This window comes from Vanacampus margaritifer, chromosome 14 (assembly GCF_051991255.1).
Source record: "Vanacampus margaritifer isolate UIUO_Vmar chromosome 14, RoL_Vmar_1.0, whole genome shotgun sequence".
Classification (NCBI taxonomy): Eukaryota; Metazoa; Chordata; class Actinopteri; order Syngnathiformes; family Syngnathidae; genus Vanacampus; species Vanacampus margaritifer.
This window is the reverse complement of record NC_135445.1, coordinates 1,952,501-1,972,891: the sequence shown is the minus strand read 5'-3', so window position 1 is coordinate 1,972,891 and position 20,391 is coordinate 1,952,501. Positions and strand designations below refer to the sequence as shown.

General features: G+C 44.8%; 3 protein-coding genes across 5 annotated transcripts; 1 reads left to right on the top strand and 2 right to left on the bottom strand.

The window, feature by feature from the left end:
* Positions 1–574: 574 nt before the first annotated feature.
* On the bottom strand, positions 575–7,226 carry LOC144063949 (uncharacterized). The gene is made up of 7 exons (XM_077586007.1): positions 6,996–7,226; positions 5,417–5,825; positions 3,549–3,790; positions 3,180–3,285; positions 3,016–3,117; positions 1,844–1,985; positions 575–1,758 (listed from the first exon to the last, which is right to left on the bottom strand). Exons 2-7 carry the CDS (start codon positions 5,516–5,518, stop codon positions 1,652–1,654), a joined length of 801 nt encoding a protein of 266 aa, XP_077442133.1. The 5' UTR covers positions 5,519–5,825; positions 6,996–7,226; the 3' UTR covers positions 575–1,651.
* mzt2b (mitotic spindle organizing protein 2B) lies at positions 2,381–19,771 on the top strand. Of its 3 annotated transcripts, none has more exons than XM_077586011.1 (5): positions 2,381–2,474; positions 17,756–17,936; positions 18,236–18,396; positions 18,503–18,640; positions 19,157–19,771. In XM_077586011.1, exons 2-5 carry the CDS (start codon positions 17,770–17,772, stop codon positions 19,306–19,308), a joined length of 618 nt encoding a protein of 205 aa, XP_077442137.1. In that variant the 5' UTR covers positions 2,381–2,474; positions 17,756–17,769; the 3' UTR covers positions 19,309–19,771. The 3 variants fall into 3 exon arrangements, with proteins under 3 accessions (XP_077442137.1, XP_077442134.1, XP_077442136.1); XM_077586008.1 differs by lacking the exon at positions 2,381–2,474 and adding an exon at positions 16,436–17,545 and having other exon boundaries at positions 17,779–17,936; XM_077586010.1 differs by lacking the exon at positions 2,381–2,474 and adding an exon at positions 16,728–17,545.
* On the bottom strand, positions 7,398–16,668 carry LOC144034177 (KN motif and ankyrin repeat domains 1-like). Its single transcript, XM_077542756.1, has 11 exons — positions 16,638–16,668; positions 13,834–16,104; positions 13,173–13,283; positions 12,611–12,719; positions 12,381–12,551; positions 11,994–12,081; positions 10,569–10,788; positions 10,348–10,490; positions 8,989–9,189; positions 7,810–7,908; positions 7,398–7,725 (listed from the first exon to the last, which is right to left on the bottom strand). Exons 1-11 carry the CDS (start codon positions 16,666–16,668, stop codon positions 7,702–7,704), a joined length of 3,468 nt encoding a protein of 1,155 aa, XP_077398882.1. The 3' UTR covers positions 7,398–7,701.
* Positions 19,772–20,391: the final 620 nt, after the last annotated feature.

Genomic DNA, 20,391 nt, shown 5'->3' with positions numbered 1-20,391 from the left:
AGTAAATCCAAACTGGCCTGCGAGCAAATCCAGATCCAGACGATTGGGACCGGCTGTCAGGAAAATCCCACTACGTTCAATCTGGATTGGAAATCTGGATTGTCTAGATTGACTCCCAGTCGATTGGTCTCGTCCGCCAGGAAACCTGGATCCGTTCAATCGGAACTGGTCGCCAGCCAATATGGATCGGTCCTCCTGTCTTATCTGGAATGGTAGGCGGCCAATCTGTTGCGTTCCAATCAATACAAATGAATCTCCAGTTAATCTGGATTAGTTGACATGAAATCAAGATTCAGTCGGGTTTTGTCGTCCACCCAGATTGGTTTCTGAATGGTCTGCTCTGGTGGCCATTCGATCTACATCCTGGATTAGTGACCAGTCCAATCCAAATTGGTCTCCAGTCAATCCGGATCCATTGAACCTGGATTGGTATCTTTGCAATTGGAATTGGAATCTGGTCGATCTGGATCGGTTGGCGTTGGTGACCAGTAAATCTCTTGCCCGCCAACCATCCCAGGTGGGTCGCTTGGGTTCTACAGCGGGTTCTACAACACGTGACCGCCAAGACTTGGGATTGGTATTTGATAAAATGTATTAACAGTACAGTTGAATGGATACAGTACATGTTTCCAAGGGATTGTCTCGCTGACAACACTCTTCACATACAATGTGTACAAGATGCATCTGCTCGGAATTCACATTCAAAGTCCACGGAGAAAAAACTCCTCTATATATAAAAAATAATAATAATCACGCTCCTGTGTCCCGATTCTTACGCTCCTCGCGTGTCAAAACGTCGCGGACGCTCCACAGGGGGCAAACATTTTGAAACAAAACCTTTTACTCAACCAATTGGTCCATCGGGGCTTTTTTTTTTTTTTGGTACAAACACGCTGATTTAAAAACAGTTCTTAATTAATGGCTGCAGCAGATGAATGGAAAACAACAATTTGAGCAGCGAAATGAGCGAGTCAGAGAAAACACGTGAGTTCTTTTCGGGGCGAGACCTTTAAAAATGAAGGCTTCATTGCGAGTAATCCGAAACAAAATCCATCCAGTGCGTTGCTACTTTGACTTTCGAGTTGAATTCATCTCCAGATAGCAACTCAATTTGTATTTGAAGGTAAGAGTTTGAAGTCTTAAAAAAAAATACTTGTCAAATATGTTTAAAAAAACGGTACGACCTCATAGGCAACAAAAGTTAAAAAAGGAGAATTGAACACTGAACCGGTAACATGTCATGTTTGGCAATTCTCCATCAATGCTAACCATGTAGCTTTAAGTGTGTTGCTAATCTCTCCGAAATCTTGCAGGCAGCTTTAACGTCTGCAAGCGTGGACGCGGGGCAAATTCAACTCGGCTCTCAAGGCATCACTAGTACCGCTCCAGGTTCAAATTTAATAGCAATCAAACAAAATGGCCGCTTCCAACCAAAATGGGAGACTGGGCATGGTTTCTTGACACGGCGTTGCGTTAAACAGTCTTTGAGAGCTGAGTTTGTTAAAAAGTTCCATGTAGTGTGTTCCACACATGAAATATGGTGAATTTATGAGTATGGAAAAGCCCTCAAAATGGCGTTTTTTTTTTTTTTTTTTTGGCCTATGAATAACGACGAAGAAACAAATTGATTTCAAGACTTGCCGCCAATAGTTCAACCATCATCCTTGGAGGCGTTTTCCTCCGCATTCCGGTCTTGGTACAAAGGCAACCTCTTGGCCTTGAGATTCCGATTCCGATTCCTCTCCTTGTTATCCAGTGCTTGCAGGAAATCAACCAGAGATCGAGATCGATAAAGTTGATCATTTAGTTTTTGTTTTTGGATGGCTCGTCAAGTCCACTTTACCTCCTTCTGGGTCTTCGGCGGCACCGCCGTTGTCGCTGTGGGCTTCAGCAGTGGCGACCGTCTGCTTGGGTTTCTCGCTGGCCGCGATTCTCAGCCGGGCGCTCTCGAAGACGGACTTGATGACGATGGAGTCCTCGTAGATCTGCAGCGGCGATAATACAAGAATTACAGGCGCAAGTGTTGATCGCCAGTCCTCGAAATGTTCATCAAACCCAACTTGTATTGAGCTGAAAGCAAGCCAATATTTTACATTTGAAAAATGTCTCAGCACACGGTGCACCACCAAAGAAAAAAAAAAGTGAATACATTAGGTCTAGGAAAACTAATTAACTAAATCAGTCTACTAAAAAAATAGGTTATGATAATATACAGTAAAACTCCCTCTGGTGTGATATTAATTAACTGATATTAATTAAATGATTGATTCTGGAGTCATCTTCACAATTTAGAGTTTGTGAGCTGTTCTTTTTCTTGTGTTAATGCGTCACCTAGTGGCTAAATGGCAGCTGCGTTTGCGCTTAACACGAAGACAGGAAACCGGAAGTTCATTTGAGCTAACAGGAAGTCCCTGTAGCTAACGAGAAATTACAACTGTGCTTTCTTCTACTTTATTCTTGTTGAAGCATCAACTGTAAGTGATTTTTATGGCTCTTTCACAAAAAGTACATATACCACGAAGAATGTGTGAGCTGAATGGTAGTTTATTTATTTATTTTTGTATTTTTACCAAGTAAAATCGCTAGCAGGCTAATGCTAATCGCGATTGCTAACTGTTTAGCACAGGCTAATTTTTGGGTGTCTGATTATCATTAGTCATGTGTATGAATATAAAAAGATATTTTTCTTCCATTCATTCACTCAGTGGGGCAGAAAGGCTGATTGATTCCAAAAAGATTTGATAGTGACATCCATAAATCAACATGAATTACGGTGTGTACCTTGATTTGTAGCTTAAGGTTCATAATTCTACTTTTAGCTTTGCCTCACTAGTCACGTGTTGTTGTCAGACGAGTGTACAGAAAGGTAAACATACCAGTAAGACACGGACACTTGTGTGATCCTACTAGTGTGCTCAATTGTCTTACTGGTGAGGACAAAGACCATACTATGACACTAATACATATCAAGCATATGGAATAGAGCCAAGTCGACTCCAAATTCTGGCGGCTGACCTGAGATCCTTCCAGGTTGTACGTTTGAGCGTTGTGACACAGCAGGAAAATGTCCTTCTCCAGATCCCCCACACTTCTGTACTTGTGATTTCGCACTCGCTCCTGTCAAAACAACAGCACGTCAACAATAGGAATTGGGGGACTGCGTGTTTACGGATGCTTACCCTGATCCGTCGGAAGTCCACGGGCTTGCGGATCAGCTCGTAGTACTCGGGGGCTTCCTTCCTGGAAGGCAGCTGGACAAAACCTTTGCTAATCTGTCGACCTAAACTGGAAGGATAACGAAAGTTACATTTTATTTGAGAATGGGTTAAAATGTTGTCATGAAATGCATGTTGTTATTTAATTTTGATAAATCACGGCGCCCTTTGGGGACCCGTCAAGCTTTTCTCTTCTGTGGACAGGTTAAAAGTGAATTGGGAATAGAGCTGACTGTTACTTTGTTTCAATATACTAAGTTCGACTTTAATGCGATCCACTATAAAAGTTTGAATTCCACCAAAATGGGACATTTGACACAAATATTTTCTCACCCGTCCTTGTAGTTGACCACCATATCTACCAGCGTGCTCAGTTGCCGGGTGAGCTCAGGCGGATTCGGGGGGAGCTTCTCGGCAGGCGGTCGCCCTCGTTTTCGTTTGACCTTTTCGCCAGCGGTGTCCTGCGCCGCCGCCGCTGCTGGCGCCGCTGGCGGCTCCTTGTCGCTTCGTTCGTCTCGTTTGCGCTTCTTTAGGCCGCCGCCGTCCTCCTCCTCCATCTTCCCGCCGGCTTCCGGCTGTGGTTTAGGAACAGTGCATATTTCTGGTTACTGATGAGGTGAGAAAGGTAGTGTTTGTCGACAAGTTTGCGATTTCCTACTCAGCTGTCATCAAGGCTGGACTGGCACAAAACAATCGGCCCTGGCATTTTGGGCTCACGTGTGCACGCCACCGACGCATGCTTGCAACGTTCTCTGTACTTTTGGTTTGTTCCTGCTTATACGGTATGAAATTATGAATGCGTTGAGCAAAGTTCTGAAAATGTGTGCATTTGATTTCATGATGACTGCGTGATAATGGGCAATTGTGGGTCGGTCTCTTGGGGCAAAATAGAGCAAAATAATAACTAAAACACACCAGCCCACTGATCTGCCCTGGCTGTCATGAGAATTGAGTAACATTTTGTACAAAAAATTGCAAAAAAATTGCTGTCTTCTTCTAGAAATCATTCCTGTTATAAGTAGATGAATGATATCTTTTTGGGTTAGTTTAGTTGAATAATTTGCAATTTAGTAAACCTACGTTCACTAAAGTAAAGCTCAGTAGAATTTTTAAAGTTTTAATACTATTATTATTATTATTGGTAATTTTATTATTTATTTATTTTTTACCATGAACTCACTGGATTTTATTTAAAATCAATATTTCAGGGTGAGGTGACCAATATGATATAATGTGATTAGCTGTTTTTTTTTAAATTATTAATTAATACATTTTTTATTCTTAGAAAATACATTTGTACAACTCAAGCATTTTTCTTAATTTTTTTTTCCAATTACATTAAATTGTAATGCAAGTATGCAGGGTCTTGAAAAAAAGAAAAGAAAAAAGGATCAATTAAATATTTATTTATGAAATGTTGTTTAGTACCATTTTATTTAGTCACACTTCCCCACTAATCATTTGCGCTCTCTTGCCCTTTGTGCTAATAATTAATTTTTTTAAACGCATTGCCTTCCAGTTTGTGCTGCAACCGCTGCTTTTGTTTGTTGTTTTTTTCACCCCGCTGATATCATTTTGAGGGGTTGAGGAAGACGCCAGCGTGCATGCAAGCAGACAGAATACTGATCCACCGCCAGGGATGGCGCTACACGGGGGCTGGGGGGGGCAAAAGCCACATCACCAATCTGTGTTTTAGCCCTTTCAGCATTTTAATTTGCTATTGTAAGGTATATTTATAAACTATTTTCTCAGCCCCCCCCCCCTCCTATGTATGGGTCAAGCCCCCCTTTAGCCACGGGAGAGAGAAAAAATCCTAGCGCCGTCTGTCCACGGCTGCAGGGCACATGCTAAACAACGCGGATCGTCAAGGACACGCTTGGCGGCGCGCGGAGATGTTGGTAAACAAACTATATGCACACAGGCGGGCGATTAGGTGGCGGCGGCTGTGTGGCAGTGGGAGAGGTGCTGGGGAGACAAGAACGGGGGCGGGGTGGTGGCGGTGGGAGGGCGGTGGGGGGTGCGTCTGCAGCATCACCCTGGAGGAATGAAGGCGTAATTCCCCCGGCAGCCGTCCACATTCCCGCCACACCAAGCCTTGCCTCCTCCCTGCCTAATCTGACTGAGATTACACTTCCCCCCCCCCCCCTCTCACACGCTCCCTCTCTCGCAACACATGCATCCGGGAATGTCGGGATGTTTACCTGAGCGCGGTCTGCGGGATCCAGCGCGGCGGCGGCGACGGCGGCAGCGGCGGGGGAGAGAATTAGCAAGCCCGCATAGCAGCGAGCTGCTACTCTCTTCATCAGCTGATCACTCAACGAGAAGCAGAAAGGGGGAGCATAGAGGGGTGGGGGTGGGACAGGGGGGGGGGAATAAAAAAGAAGCGCTATGTTTTCATACACAAATCAATGAGGGGGGGCAATGCGGACGCTCCCGTCTGCATCGCTTCCCGACGTCTGCGCCAGGCCCCGAGCGCGTCTCCCTCTCCCTCTGCATGCTTTCAACATCCGGACTCCCTTTCTTCTCTTTGCACCCCTCCCCTCAAAGGTCCGCTTTTGACTTTGCATTCCATCTGAGCTTAGCGGGGAAGCGGCCCGACGCACTCCCGGCCTGTAAACACAAGGACTCGTATTACAAACGAGGAAAAAGGTTGAAAACGGCGGAGACTGCGGGCGACATCTGGTTGCAGTTAAGCCATTAGTCGTGTTTTTCCATCGGGGCAAACAAAAACGGTAAAATTTAAAAAAAAAAAAAAGTTGCAGAAAGCTGGCTTAACATAGCGACTAAAATGAGCATTCGGACAAGCCAAGAACGACCGAATAATTGTAACGATCAGCCTAGTACACACATAGCGATAACCAAGCTGATTTTCAGCCCCATTTCTGCCTTCTGCTAAAGTCGACATAGGATCGATTAACAAGAGCTCGGTCGATGTGACCAATTAGCCCTTTTCACGCTTGTCTTTTTGAAAAGAGAAATCGGGTCTGATTATCATACGAGTATACCGAAAGTTAAACACATTTCGATTTTTAACTTTGTAACACATATTAAAACGTGAGCGACCTCATCTGGCTTTGGATGACTCCTAATCGAGGAGCTCCGTGATAATCGGTCCTTCGATGACTTTCGGCCCGATTATCAGTATGTGTGGTTTGTCCTCCTAGTTACATTTACAGCCCACCAAAGTCACTGATTTTCAAAGGTCTTGTAGATGTGACACAAAAAAGAAGCCCCTTATCATACCCACATAGTGATAATCGTGACGATTTTGAGCCCAATTTCTCTCTTCTATTCAAAGATTATGTGACTAGTAGCCCCCATCATGGTGGCCACTTAAAGCGCGGTACGCACATAACGATAATTGGGTCGATTTTCAGTCCAATTTCTGATTTCCAACCCCACTGAGCTTTGGATGACTCCTAGTCGCTACGATATTACGATCTCTTGATAATCGGTCCTTTGATTACATTACCGATGTAATCGGGCCGATTTAGAGCCTGATTTTTTATGCCAGTCAACAAAAGCTAATCAAGGATCTCGTAGATGTGACAAGTAGCCCCCATCATGATGCTGACTTAAAGCCACACATGCCGATAACCAGGCCGATTTTTAGCCTGACTTGCCCCTTGGCCAAAGCCAGCAAAAGGTCTTGTAGAGGTGTCAATCATACCTTTTCACGCTTTTCATACCAAGTCAGCACTGATTATCGAGGGTCTCATATGGATGTGACAAGTAGCCCCGCTATTATGTTGGTCATCGGAAAAGATGATACACACATACCATTAATCACTGTTGATAGTTGTAATGCCGTTTTCTGTGATTTTCTTCCGCTATCTTGCGAATGAGCATTGGAGGCAGGTTGGAGAGGACGTCAACTTAACATTGTTGAATGCATTCTAATGGCGCGTCAGCGTCGCATTCATCTGCAGCAGATGAACGCGGCGAAACCGTCGTCGTCGGTCGCGCGTTTTCCCGGGAACCGCTCAAAAAACCACTGCCTGTTGCCGTGGCAACAGCAAATTGATGGTTGGCGGCGCTTGTATATGATTTGATTTGATTGCACTTGCTGGGAAGCCTCGCTCTCACACAAACACACACACACACACAAATGCGCCATTTGTACTCCTTGTTTTTATTTCAATTGTGCACAGTTGCGGTTATCACGAGTAACTGGCGAGACGCGAGAGGATCGTTAGCTAAAGTATACGATGGTAAGCTACATTTTGCTAGCATGCCATGGATTTTGTTTTTTGACTTTATGGATCATTTCTAGTTCTGTTGATTTCTATTGTGCAATGTGGCACGGATGAATCACTGGAATTTGGTCTGCAATGACTACAGATTGTTGCTAGTGTGTAATTAAAGATACATTTAGCGACACTGATCAGTGTTACGTATGCACTCAAGCAACACAAAACTCAAGTCTTTTTGCTGAATGCGAAAAAAGAGAATTCCTCTTTGGATTGCGTTTTTCTTTCATCCAGAATTAGGACCTTCCGCAGTGATGAGCCTGTTACACACACACACACACAAAAAGACAGACAATATTTTGAGACTTTTATGACCAAAACAATCAATATGAATTTGCGCATACCTCCGCATGTGCTTTGGCGAAGTTAGCGTGCGCGTAGAGGAGCACGGCGATGTCATTGTGTCCCGCCTCCAAGGCAATGGACAAGGCTGTGCTGTCATCCTGGAGACAAATGAAGAAGCAGCGCAGAGTTCAGCAAACTGCGCTCTGCTGCCATCTGCTGTGCCTCCTTGTAACAGCCGCCATTGTGTGCCTAAACTGCAACTGGTGGATTATTTCTCTGCATTGTTTACTTCTGTCATGTAAGACGATCACAAATAACTGGAGGGAGAAGCCATTGGATTCATTGTATGAAATGTATTGTTGACCGAGTGTGCACTGGACTTTTTTTGACCTTATGCATTATTTTGAGTCATTCTTTTTTATTTCTATTGTGCAAATAAGCAGCTATTGTGATTTTTTTTTATATAACACATACAGTACATGTAGTAATTGGTCGAGCAAGCTGTAGACTTTTTCAGACTATTTCTAGTCGTCATGCTTATTTCTACTGTGCGAGGTTAGGTATGGATGGATCGATATTAGACTCTGACCGTATAATAACTGCAAAACTATTAGAGAATAAAAATTTCAGCTCTAAAATGGCCTTTTTTTTTAAATAAAAAAAATAGATCAAAAGCATGTCACCATTGAATATCTATCTTATTTAATGTATTTTACTTAAAATATACTATATATAATAATATACTATAATAACTTAAAATATATAAAATATTTAGTACAGAAGATGTATCATTTATTTAAATAAATAAATATATGTGTTAATATTTTTTTCCTGTTTCAATTCAATCTTAGTAAGTCCCATCAATGGTGGGCTATTTTTAGAACAGACCCCTATGCTACTCATGTTGTCCTTGGGGCTAACTAGTACCTGCTGCCCCCTTTTTTTTTGGTAGGACAAAGCACATTAATCAGAGCAGACGCATCTGTGAATTTATTTATTTTTTTTACTCTACAGTATATTCTACTCATTTCTATTGTGCAGTTGACGGTTAACGTGATTTCGTATATGACATCAACTTTACAAACAATATTTCATCGTGTGTGACCAAGTATGTCATAGACTTTCTTTTTAACCTCGTAGACTATTTCCAGTCATCACGCTCATTTCTATTGCGCAAGGTGTCGTTCATCATTACCGGCATCACACTTGTGTCACGCGCGTTTCGGCCCGTCACTCACGCTATCCGTCAGCGCGGCATCGCACTCGGGCCGGTCCAGCAGCAGCTTCACCATGGCGGCGTGGCCGTGCTCGCTGGCGCACATCAGCGCCGTGGAACCCTCGTCGTCCTGCGCGTTGACCACGGCGCCGCGGGCCAGCAGCGCTCGCACCATCTCCATGCGGCCGTGGCTCACGGCCAGCATCAGCGCCGTCTGACCAGCCTGATCGGCACATTGCGACAATTATGGTTGAACCGCACGGAAAAGTGTGGAGTCAAATGCAAATTCTGAAAAATTTGTTTCTAAATACATCATACGATAATGAAATGAAAAATACGAATAGTTCTCAATCGGGGAGATATACTGTAGTTAACTTATATTATTTATAATATATTTTCAAAAATTCACGCCTTCCGGGGTATTTAACGTTAAATATCAACTTTTTATATTAACATTGAACTCCCACTTTCCACGACCACTTCCATACATACAAGTGACTGACCATCATTACCAGTTGTCCGATACTGCTCAGTAACCAGCAGGTCGTGGGTTCGAATCCCACCTCTGACATTGCGAATATATTCATGGCAATTATGCTAAGGTGTTTACATGCAGACTATCAGAGTTCCACTTTTCTATCAAAATGAATGGAGGGTAGTGCATGCCAAGGTGGCGCTATTGAGTTTTTTTTTTTCTTCCATTTTTCCATTGGATATCATTAGTTCCACTTTTCCCATCTAAATGAATGGAGGGTAACACTTTTCCATATTAATTTCAACTTGCTTAACTCTTTGACTGCCAGACGTTTTCAGAAAAGGAATGCCGTGGGTGCCAGCCCATTTAAGCATTTTGACTGATCTTTCAAGGTCCACAGAAAATGTTGTGTTTGGACTATGGAAACACACATACTACCAAATGAAAGATTGGACTCTCATCTTTCATCAGAAAAAAAAGTTTGTTTCTACCTTATTCCGTTTTTCAGTAATCAACAATAGAAAATGGTTAGTTTCACCTCTGTTTTGAAACAAACGTCTTTTAACGTCTTTGGCACTCCTCCCTAGGATTTTACTAAACGTTATTTAACGTTTTTGGCAGTCAAAGAGTTAAAAAAAAATCACGTCTCCCGAGTTCAAGTGTTCTTTTGATTCATTTATCGTTCAACTACAATTAATAGTTAGTAATTTTCACTTAATTTATCTTTTAATTTACTTCATAAGCATTCAGCTATTAGCATTTAGCGTTCAGCATTCCTACGCAGTTTCTGCAGAAATTGCACTGAATCTAGTCTTACTTAGTTGTCTGGTAGCCCGCAAGCTAGCTGGTGACGTTAGTTTAATAATGAAATGAAATAAGGTAGAAAATAATCTAATATTGACTGACCTGGCTGGCTTTGGCGTTGATGTCTCCTCTATCAAAGAGCTGCTCCACCACGTTCATGTCCTCCGGTCGGTCCACGGCGGCAAGCGCGGCCAGCATGATGGCCGTGTAGCCCGCTTTGTTTTGCTTGTTGGCATCGCACGCGTCTAAAATAAATAAATAATCAGATTGTAAAATTTGATAGGCATGTCAACCACAAACAGATCCACAAAAAAAGACTGTACCGGCATCCAGCAGCTTCTGGACCACTCCAAAGTTGGAGTGCGACACGCTGTAGTGCAGCGCCGTGTTGCCGTTGCCGTCGGCCATGTTGGCGACGTGTCGCAACAGCGAGGGCGAGATGACTCGGAAGCCGGACAAGTAGTCCTCCACCGACTCGACGGAGGCCGACTTGGGGCTGGACACGGAGAACCACTCCTGCTGGACCGTCTGCAGGCAGTCGCGCTACAGGGAAGACAACGTAGCGCTCAGTCAAACGCAGTTATTTGGGTCAATTTGTGGCGCTAGTTATTATGGTTATGTGTTTTATGGCAAGTCCGCAAATATCCCATCTGGTTAGCATGAATATTTTTAAATTTGGTCGCAGTCGGACCTATGGTCACGAGCTGTGGGTCGTGACCGAAAGAACAAGATCCCGGATACAAGCGGCCGAAATGAGTTTCCTCCGCAGGGTAGCCGGGCTCTCCCTTAGAGATAGGGTGAGAAGCTCGGTCATCCGAGAGGGACTCAGCGTCGAGTCGCTGCTCCTCCACATTGAGAGGAACCAGTTGAGGTGGTTCGGGCATCTGGTTCGGATGCCTCCTGGACGCCTCCCTGGGGAGGTGTTCCGGGCATGTCCTACCGGCAGGAGGCCCCGGGGACGACCCAGGACACGCTGGAGAGACTATGTCTCTCGGCTGTCCTGGGAACGCCTTGGGGTCCCGTCGGATGAGCTGGCTGAAGTGGCTGGGGAGAGGGAAGTCTGGGCTTCCCTGCTAAAGCTGCTGCCCCCGCGACCCGACCCCGGATAAGCGGAAGAAGACGGACGGACGGATGGACGGTCGCAGTCGGGCAAAATCTCTATGCGTAGTTGGACTTAGACGGACAGAAATTACCTAAGTTATTGCAAAATTGTTGGCTTCCAACCAAAATGGCCGCCTTTCTGTGTCTTTTCAGCCATGGCTTTTTGAGACTTTTTGTGGGTCTAATCTTCATAGACAAGCCTCAATTTCATGTCAAACTGGCTTTTGTGGCATACATGCTTAAAATCTGGACAAAATCTCTTGGACCAGTTTGTCTTTGAAGAAGCCCCGCAATTGGCCAAAATAAAATAAAAAATGGCAGCATGCACCCAAAATGGTCGCTTTAACTGTGTCTTTTTGGGCCTCGCTTTTTTATTAATTTTTTTTGTCAGCAAACCATTGATTCAAGAACATCTCACAAATTTGCATCGTCCATCCATCTAGAGTAAGTGGTTCAAACTGGGCAGTGAAAATCTCGAGGCGTAGTCCATCTTTGAAAGCCCCCTGAAAACGTCCAAAATGACCCACTTCGAACCAAAGTGACCGCTATCTTTCAGTTTTTAGTTTTCAGGTATGGCTTCTCGCGGGATTCTTGAACGCACAGCCAGAACATGCACTTTAGCATTTTAGCATTTAGCATCAACTCACAAGCTCTCTGCTGGGCAAGCGCTTGCCGTCGCTCAGGTGCGTCTTCAAGGCCTGGCAAGCGGACATCATCTTCTCGCTGAACTTGCACCTGGACACCAAGAGGAACATCAAATACAATTTTTTTTTACCAATTCCGCTCCTCAAGGTCCGGAGTCTTGCAGGTTTGAGATGTTTCCGCCTACCAACACACCTGATGCTAATGATCAGGATCGTTATCAGGCGTGCTGATTCAAAGGATCAGCTCAGAAACCTGACAACGATCCTGATCGTCTGATTCAGTTGTGTTGCAGGAGGGAAACTTCTTTGCGGTTTGAGACCGACATCAACGCATAATGGCGGTGGTTCACATGCACAAGAGCGCCCCCTAGAACACGACCGCAGGCTTACCTCTTGGTTATTTGCGATTTTGCTGACCCTTTCGATGTCTTGCTGGCGACGACGCTTTTGATCCGTCTCGCCGGCGTTGAGTCCACTGGCGCCTCTCGCGACTTCCTGATCGGGCCGCGGTCCGCCTCCTCGGGGTTGTCGGCGGCGGCGAGCTTGGGAGGTGGGTTCAACCTTCATAGAATATCAATGAATGAATTGCAGAGCTAGCAAAAGACGAAAGAGGTGTGTACCCGCTGGCCGCTCTCATGAACTTCATGTTTTTCCTGGTGTTGCTGCAGCCCTGCTCGCCGTTTTCCTTCTTCATGCTCTTGCGTGGGACGCCGAAAAGAGTTGATCCATCTAGACACAAAATTGATTCAAGTTAAACAATTGCATTGATTAGAACAAACACTGAATCGTAGCATGTAGCTACCTATTTATTGTGGCTTGCGGTTGCTCACAACTTGACTTCTGTGACTTAGCTCAAAACGTTTTATGTTTTTCTTCTTCTCATTCTAAATCAGAGTTGTGCTTTGTGAAAAGAGAACGTTTGCACTCGCGCTGCTTCTTGCTCCTGACCGAGACATTCAATTTTAGACCCTCGACCACAAATTGCTGTGCAGCAAAATGGCTTCCAAAACCAGATAACATTCCAAACATTGCGAGTGTGTCAGAGGCAGCCACTTCCTCCAAAGCGAAAAGGGTAAGTTTAACTCGCGTGAGAACGTTAAAAGAGGCTGTCCCACACAGGCAGACTTTTAAACCGCCGCGTGATATTGTTGCCATATTTCCAGGCGATTTATAGTTGTTTACCTCTCACAGCGGACAAGGTCTGTTGTTCTAACAGCTGTATCATTCTTTTCACGTCAGAGTCGTATCCACCCTGCTGGCAGGAGTCTTCTGGCAGTTGAATTTCTCTCTTGGCTGTGGCAGAGAATAAGCAAAAAATAGGGGTTTTGAAAGGTGATTTTAAATAGTATTTGACACTTTGTGGAAGAGGCGTGAGTAACTCGAGGTTTTAACCACCAAGTTTCAAGTTACTGTGGCAAAAATCAAGCAGGTCAAGTCTCATGAATACCAAGTCAGTCATATCTCGTCTTTTGCCAAGCCCTAAAATTGTTGACTTAAATCTGACTTTGTGTAACTTGAGTCCCCCCGCCTCTGCCTAGTGGTGTTAGAGAGTAATACATGGGGTGATTTCTTAAACCATGGTCCCAACATACAGCGTTTCGAGGTTACAAATGGTCTGCAAATTTTGAACTAGTTTGGCACCGCCATATGCATGTGATCACGCAGCACAAGTTAATAGATACTGTTTTCATTATATTTGACTTTATTTTTATGGCCTAAATGTGTTTTTCATATTTACCACAATCATGACTTTACTACTGCATTAGCACGTGTTAGGGACTCTGTCGTAAACCGAGGACCCCCCTGTACATGAATGTACAGCATTCCCAAAGAAAAGATCTACCTGAATCCGCTGGACCTTCTTGAGCTGCAGCTTTGTTACTGGCTGATAGTGATGAGCTGTTTTTCCGCTCAGCCAAACCCTCAGTTTGAGGACCGCTACGTAGCTTCAGTACTGCCGGTAGCTTTTCTATGCAACTGTCCACCTCAGAATTGCACTGAGACGATGCAATCAGCTGACCGGCTGCACCATTTGAACCAGACAGATCCCGTATCTTCCCCTCCCCAACGCCAATGCTCCTGGTGTTCACCGGGTCAGGTAGATGGGATGGTCCAGAGGCCATGTTTTGAGTTTTAAGGCCAACCAGGAAGTTCTCATGAATGTTCATAAGTCCTACACCAAAGTCTCGGGTGTTTGGTTTAGGGACTATTCCTTCCAGGGGGCTGGTTCCGACGCTAACCATGCGAGTTTTCAAGGTGCCCTTGACATCTTTCACCCCTTTGCCGACTGATACTGTCCTAGTTGTGACACCCTTGGCGGTGTTGGTGTGCTTGTGCTGGCTTCTGAGGACAGTATTTGTGCTGGAGTCGGTGCTGATGGCATGTCTTGTGTTTGTGAAACGAGACACGGAGCCGAATGCTGCGTTGGTACGCTGGGGTGACGTCTGCGGTGACGCCGTGAGTCCAAGACCTTTGACCGGATCTGTCAGCATGCCTCGAGAAACCGTGTCCTTTGCCCGGGAGACGATCACATTCACAGAACAGTCTCCGCACGCGACCGACATGAGTTCCTTACGCTCCTGATTCTGCCACGGTTCTTCCGTATTGCTTTCGGCATCACTTCGCTTCACCTCCACTCCGACTCCTTGAGAGTTTGTCGAAATGTGGACCCCCACGCCCTTCTCTCTGGTTTCTGCTCGCTCTCTAACCTCCCAGCGGCTCATGGCCAGATCTGGGCCAACGCTGACATTTTTCAACTCTGGGCCACAACATGATGTAGCCACATTTTTCACCTGTAGGGGCTCCCCCGCGCTGGCGTCTTTCCGCTCGATGTGGTTGCCCACCCCTTGGCTTGTGGTGTCGGGCCTCGCCTCAGTGCTGCAGCTCGCCACGGATGGCCTGGCGGAGGAGGCTTTGTCCACTCGGTTTCTAGCTTCTGCAGCTTGAAGCTCCAACTTCAGCCGGTTCATCTCAGCCTGGAGAGAGGATTCCTTCAACTCTGCCTCCAAGTGAATGGTTTTCTCCTTAAAGGCAGCAATGACTTGTTGCTGCTTTTGAATCTCTGCTTCTAATTCCGCGCTACGACTAAGTTGAAACTGTGGTGTAATGGAAGCATGACTGTGTTCTTTCATGGCTTCTCCGTCAACTGTCTTATCATCCTTATGGCAATGGCTTGTTCCTTGCCAGGTTGGATAATGTCCAGTCTTGATGGCTCTTTCGAGTGCCAGCGTCTCCTCATCTCTGCCGCTGAAGTCATAGCAATCCCTCTTCTCTTTGGTCTGGAGTTCTTCCTCAGTACTCCCCTCCGATTCCTTATTCTGGATCTTGAGTTCAGAGGCCAGTTGCCTCTTTTCCTCCTGAAGGACTGAGATTTTCACCTTGAGTAAGGGGATGATTTTCACTTGCTCCTCGAGCTCCCTCAGCCTCTGCAGGGCCACCACCATTTGTTCGCGGACATTCAGCAGCTGCGTTGGGCCGACACTCGAGACCGGGGTGCTTCTTCCGGATCCCTGAGGGCTTGACTGGAGGCAGCCTGTGCTGCCTCTGGCCCCCAGAGAAGAGCCAAGAAGCCCATGCATATCACTGTTGATGCCAGGAGCCTTGCCACCATTGTTGTTGTCATCATAAGCGCGCAAACCAGTGAAGCGAGAGAGAGAACCCGGGGAGCTCACGCCTCCAAAGCTAGCCAGTCGGCGACGGGCACCAAGAGAAAGGCTCATTGACTCCTGCTCCAGGTTTAGGTGTTGCTCAGCGACGGTCTGTTCCAACGACGGGTTTTGTTTTTGCAAAGGAGCCCTGGTAGCAGGCGAGGACTTCAATTCACCACTGCGATCTGATCCTTCATTTCTGGAAGGATGTCTTTCGGTGTTGGATCCATGTGGCGGAGGGAGAGGAGGTCGGCCCAGGAGTCTTGTGTCATCACTGCTCGAGGACGACAGGGACTCCGCAGAATGCCACTGGCTGGACGAAACGCTGCCATGCGTTTCTTCCTCATTGCTGATGGCCACTCGAGGCCTCCTCTTAAGGCTTAGCCGCTTAATGTTGATGCTGTTTTGGAGACTCTTGGAGAAGTCCAGTTGACTCCTGTGGTCAGTCTCCAGGTAGTTAGGGACACCTAAAGTGGAGAACCTTTATATTACAACTCTTGCAAAATAAAAATAAAAAAGCCTTCTCAAGCAGGAATACAAAATTAAATCTGAATGCTACTTTATGCACCGTCAAGCCTTACCTCCTCAACCTCTCTGTTTCAAATGTTCTTTTTGTCTATCGCAATGCTTTTGGCCATCATATCACATCACTGAGGCTGTCCCACACAAATAGGAGGGACATCGAGCTGAGGAGGGTTCGGCCATCCTGCGCAAACTGTTTTTAGCAAGAACTATCCCGAAAATGTCATGTCTCGCTACACGGACCGGACTTACTCTATAATTACCGCTCAAGTTTCCCTTTAAATGCCAGCTGCTGCTCTTGGCTCTTGTCTCTTCACCACAGACTTCTTTTACAAAGTTTAGAAGAGTTATTTTGTGTGCTGTTAACTTCATGAAAAACGAGCACTTGATTTGACTGCAGTTGAACGTCATTTGAATATATGCTTTCATTCATAGGCTTGAACACACAAAAGCCAGTCAAAGAAACAATCATTGTTACCTGAAACATTGCGGAAGCCGCTTTGCGCCATGACAACGTTTCAACAGCTCACCCTCTTCCTATCCGCCAAGAGCCGTGCATCACAAGGCACTGTGGCTTCGTGCTCATCTTGATTGATCGCCATTGTGCGGTACAAGAGCGTCTCACGTTCAACCGCTGTGCCTCTCTCGCTCTCTGTTATACACACTTAGAGCACATTCAGCAGTTGAATGCAGCTCAGTGTACAATGCTTACATAAAGGAAATGCTATACTGCTATATTGACTTAGCACTTTTAACACTAGTGGTGGAAAGTATTGTACTTCAGTCCTAAGGATTTTGAAGTATCTGTAGGCTACTTGACAATGTATTTTACTGACATCGTTTTACCTTTACTCCATACATTTGAAAGCAGATGCTTTACTTTCTTCTCCTTACTTTGATTTATTTTTTATTTTTATTTTACTTTTTTACAAAAACAGTGATGACAACTTTGTTTTAAAGGATTCTCCTGCTAATCTGAAAAATCACAAAAGGTAAGGTGTATTTTTTTGCAGTTGTTATAATTTGCTAATTTAATGTTTTTTTATGCTTAAGTCACAATGTTACATATTTTTATCCTTGATTAATTTCTTTTCAAGAGCTGCCCAATTTCTTGTTTTTAACTCGTTTGGTCACACCTCCTGCCACAGTAGTTTTTACAACAGAACATTATAGTGTCTAAAATTGTATTTTTTGTTTTATTATATATATATAAAGTAATACGGGTTATCATATAAACTGTACGGGGGGAATAACTAATCAGCGTGGACTGCGTATCCCACATTGCAACGCGTCGTGTCGCATGATGATGACGTAACTGTCAGCGCGCCTCATTTGTCTCCAGTTTGTTTGTGGTGGATGAAAAGGACCTTCGAAACGTATTTATCGGTGTGTATTATTCGCTATGCGTAATTCTGAAGTGTGTATAGTTTTATGTTTGTGGGTAATTACTTCGTTGCTATACCGTACTGCCTTCGAAAGCGACGCGATGCATTGACGCAATGTTTTCACTTACGACGAGCTAGTTATCCAAGTAGCAGTTAAACACTTGCTTTAACATTGGCTTAGCTTGCTTCATTTTATTTATTTTTTAATCAGACATTCCTGCCACGATGTCTCAGCAAGCGGGACCCTCCGCTATGGACTCCCCGGCGTTGGTGGTCACGACTACCGTGCAGAAATATGCCATGAAGAAGAAGGAGATCCTGAACGCCGAGGAGAGTGAGCTGTATGAGCTGAGCCAGGCTGCGGGCATCACCATGGACCAGGAGGTGTTCAAGTTAGTGTGGGGATTCAATTCAGTTTTTTTTTTATTTTTTATTTTTTAATATCACAACAGAAGGGATGTCAAGGTACTTTGGATTTGAAAACAAGGCTAGAACCGCATGATGAAACACAAGAGGAAAAATAGATACAGTAAGCACATATAACATAAATGTCCGACACATCTGGTACAGTAAGTCACATAAATACAACATCAAATTGAACTGACTGTCCATCAACAACATAAGTGTCAAGACTCGAGAACCAGATTGTAATCCCCTTTACGCTTTATTGACATCTGTATTGTCTGTGTAGGATCATGGTGGACTTGCTGAAGATGAACGTGGCCCCTCAAGCAGTCTTCCAGACTCTGAAGGCCATGTGTGCCGGCCAGAGGGTCCCCGAGAGCTGCGGCGGAGAACCCGCCACTGCCTCACATGGCACCGGCATCCCCTCGACCAAGGCAGAAGCTCGAGGTTAGTTAGTTTGTGCTTTGTGTGGACATGCAGATGGGAGATACAATGTAACTGGCCGCTAGTCTGCAATTTCTAATCTGTTTTATTTTCCTCACACTTCAACAAGATGACAGTTTGAGCTCCGGGAAGAGTGCTAAACTCCCTGCAGGTGGCCCCACGGGGCCCGGATCTCGAGCCACCAGGGTCAGCGCCAAGATGGCGGCCTACGGCGGCCAAGACGTCGGCAGCGCTCCTCATGCTCAAGGTTTTGCTCAAGTTTTTGCTTTGATTCAGCTTTCCTTGTGTGTGAATCTGTGTTAGTGACTGTGTTACTTAATATGTTGATTTGTCTCAGTGTATGCAAGTCTATTAGTGTATGTTGTGTGTGTTTCGTGTAGTGTTTTTGTGGGTTCCTTAATGTGTCTGTGTGTGCTAACCACAATACTACTACTATAAATAGTAATTAGCCATGAAGCAAAAGTTTTTTTTTTCTTGAACAAAAAGTTTCAAATTCATAACAAAATGAATAGTGTAGGTCGTCACATTTTAAAGTACTTTAAAAAGAAAAAGAAAAATTAATATAACTAGTGGTGTGTATTTATGTACAAACAGCAAGTAAATATTTTGGTCTGCATCAATAATATTTTCATACCCTGAAAGCCTTTGCTCAATCAACACTTTCCACATGGAAGCGTATTCTCCCCATCCGGAGTGTTTGCTGCTCTCCCCCCCCCCCCCGCATCATCTCTTCCCTTTTCCATATTTCCTTGCGGTTCATCAGCAGTGCGAAGCAAAGCGGCATCATCTTCATCAACGTGTCCTGCCGACAAGACACGCGAGGCCTCTGGCCAGCGGGCGCAGCGGCAGCCCAGCACCAGCAGGGGGCAGAAGACCAAGAGCTCTGGAAGCAGCAGCTCCTCCTCGCAGATGTAAATACTACGACACATCAATCATGTAAATACTACACTAGTACGTCATCATTCATGTACAATTCTTTAGCCATTTAACACATGTATGATAGTTACATTTTGTTCCACTTTAGTGTCTCCCAACCTTTTATTGAGTTAAAACTCACATTTGACATATAGCAGGGAGAGATGAAGAATAATTTTGTAAGGAAGCGTGTCAACCTGTACTGCCGGATGCACGTTATATATCAACAAAATCATGGCTGAGTGGCTCGTAACTCTGGGAAACACGAGTCACAGACACTGGTGAGCAAATCAAGCTGTGGTCATAGCACGCGTTGGTTGGGAATCGCTGCTTTAGTTCTATTAGTTAATTGTAAAATCATGTCACAAATAATACATTGTACTCATTCTGCCAGCAGTTGCTGCGCGGGTCTTTAAATATTGTTCAATTTTGTTTTCATAATAAACTTTAAAATGACAAATTTTTTTCTGTCTTATTTATCGGGTAGTTTAATTAGTTAATAGGTTTGAAAAAAAGGGAGATTTATTCTTATTGCCTGACTTATTTTCAAGGGAAATATGTAAATATGTTAACCCTTAGTAACCCTTAATTGTTTTGATTGGATCTTACGTCGAATTTCTTTGCATGATGCCAGAGCTGAACACAACATTCGGATTTAATGCTTGATGACATGTAACTTATGCTGGCTGTCATTTGCATCAACTTTTTAGGAAAAATCTAACAATATAATTCTCATAATAATTTGAAAGCGGTGTATTGCTGAAAAATGTCAGCAGCAAACACATTGGGTTCAACTTTGGACGTCCTTATTGTGTGAACGGAATGGTTGATTTGTGCCACATGGGGGCAGTAGAATGACGCTGACATTATGCCCCGTTCCAACCCGCACTCCACCTGCACCCCGTCCCCCGCCATACATGCCTAAATTGTTGCAGGGATCCTTCTTGATTGGAGTGAAAGTGGATCTGAACTGCATGTTTTGTTTGTATATCCGCATGTGTGTGTGTAAATGGAGAGGCGGTATGCAGCTTCAGGGGTCATTTTAAAGTCCACGGCCCGCCCGCCTTTTATGTGGCCGTCCAT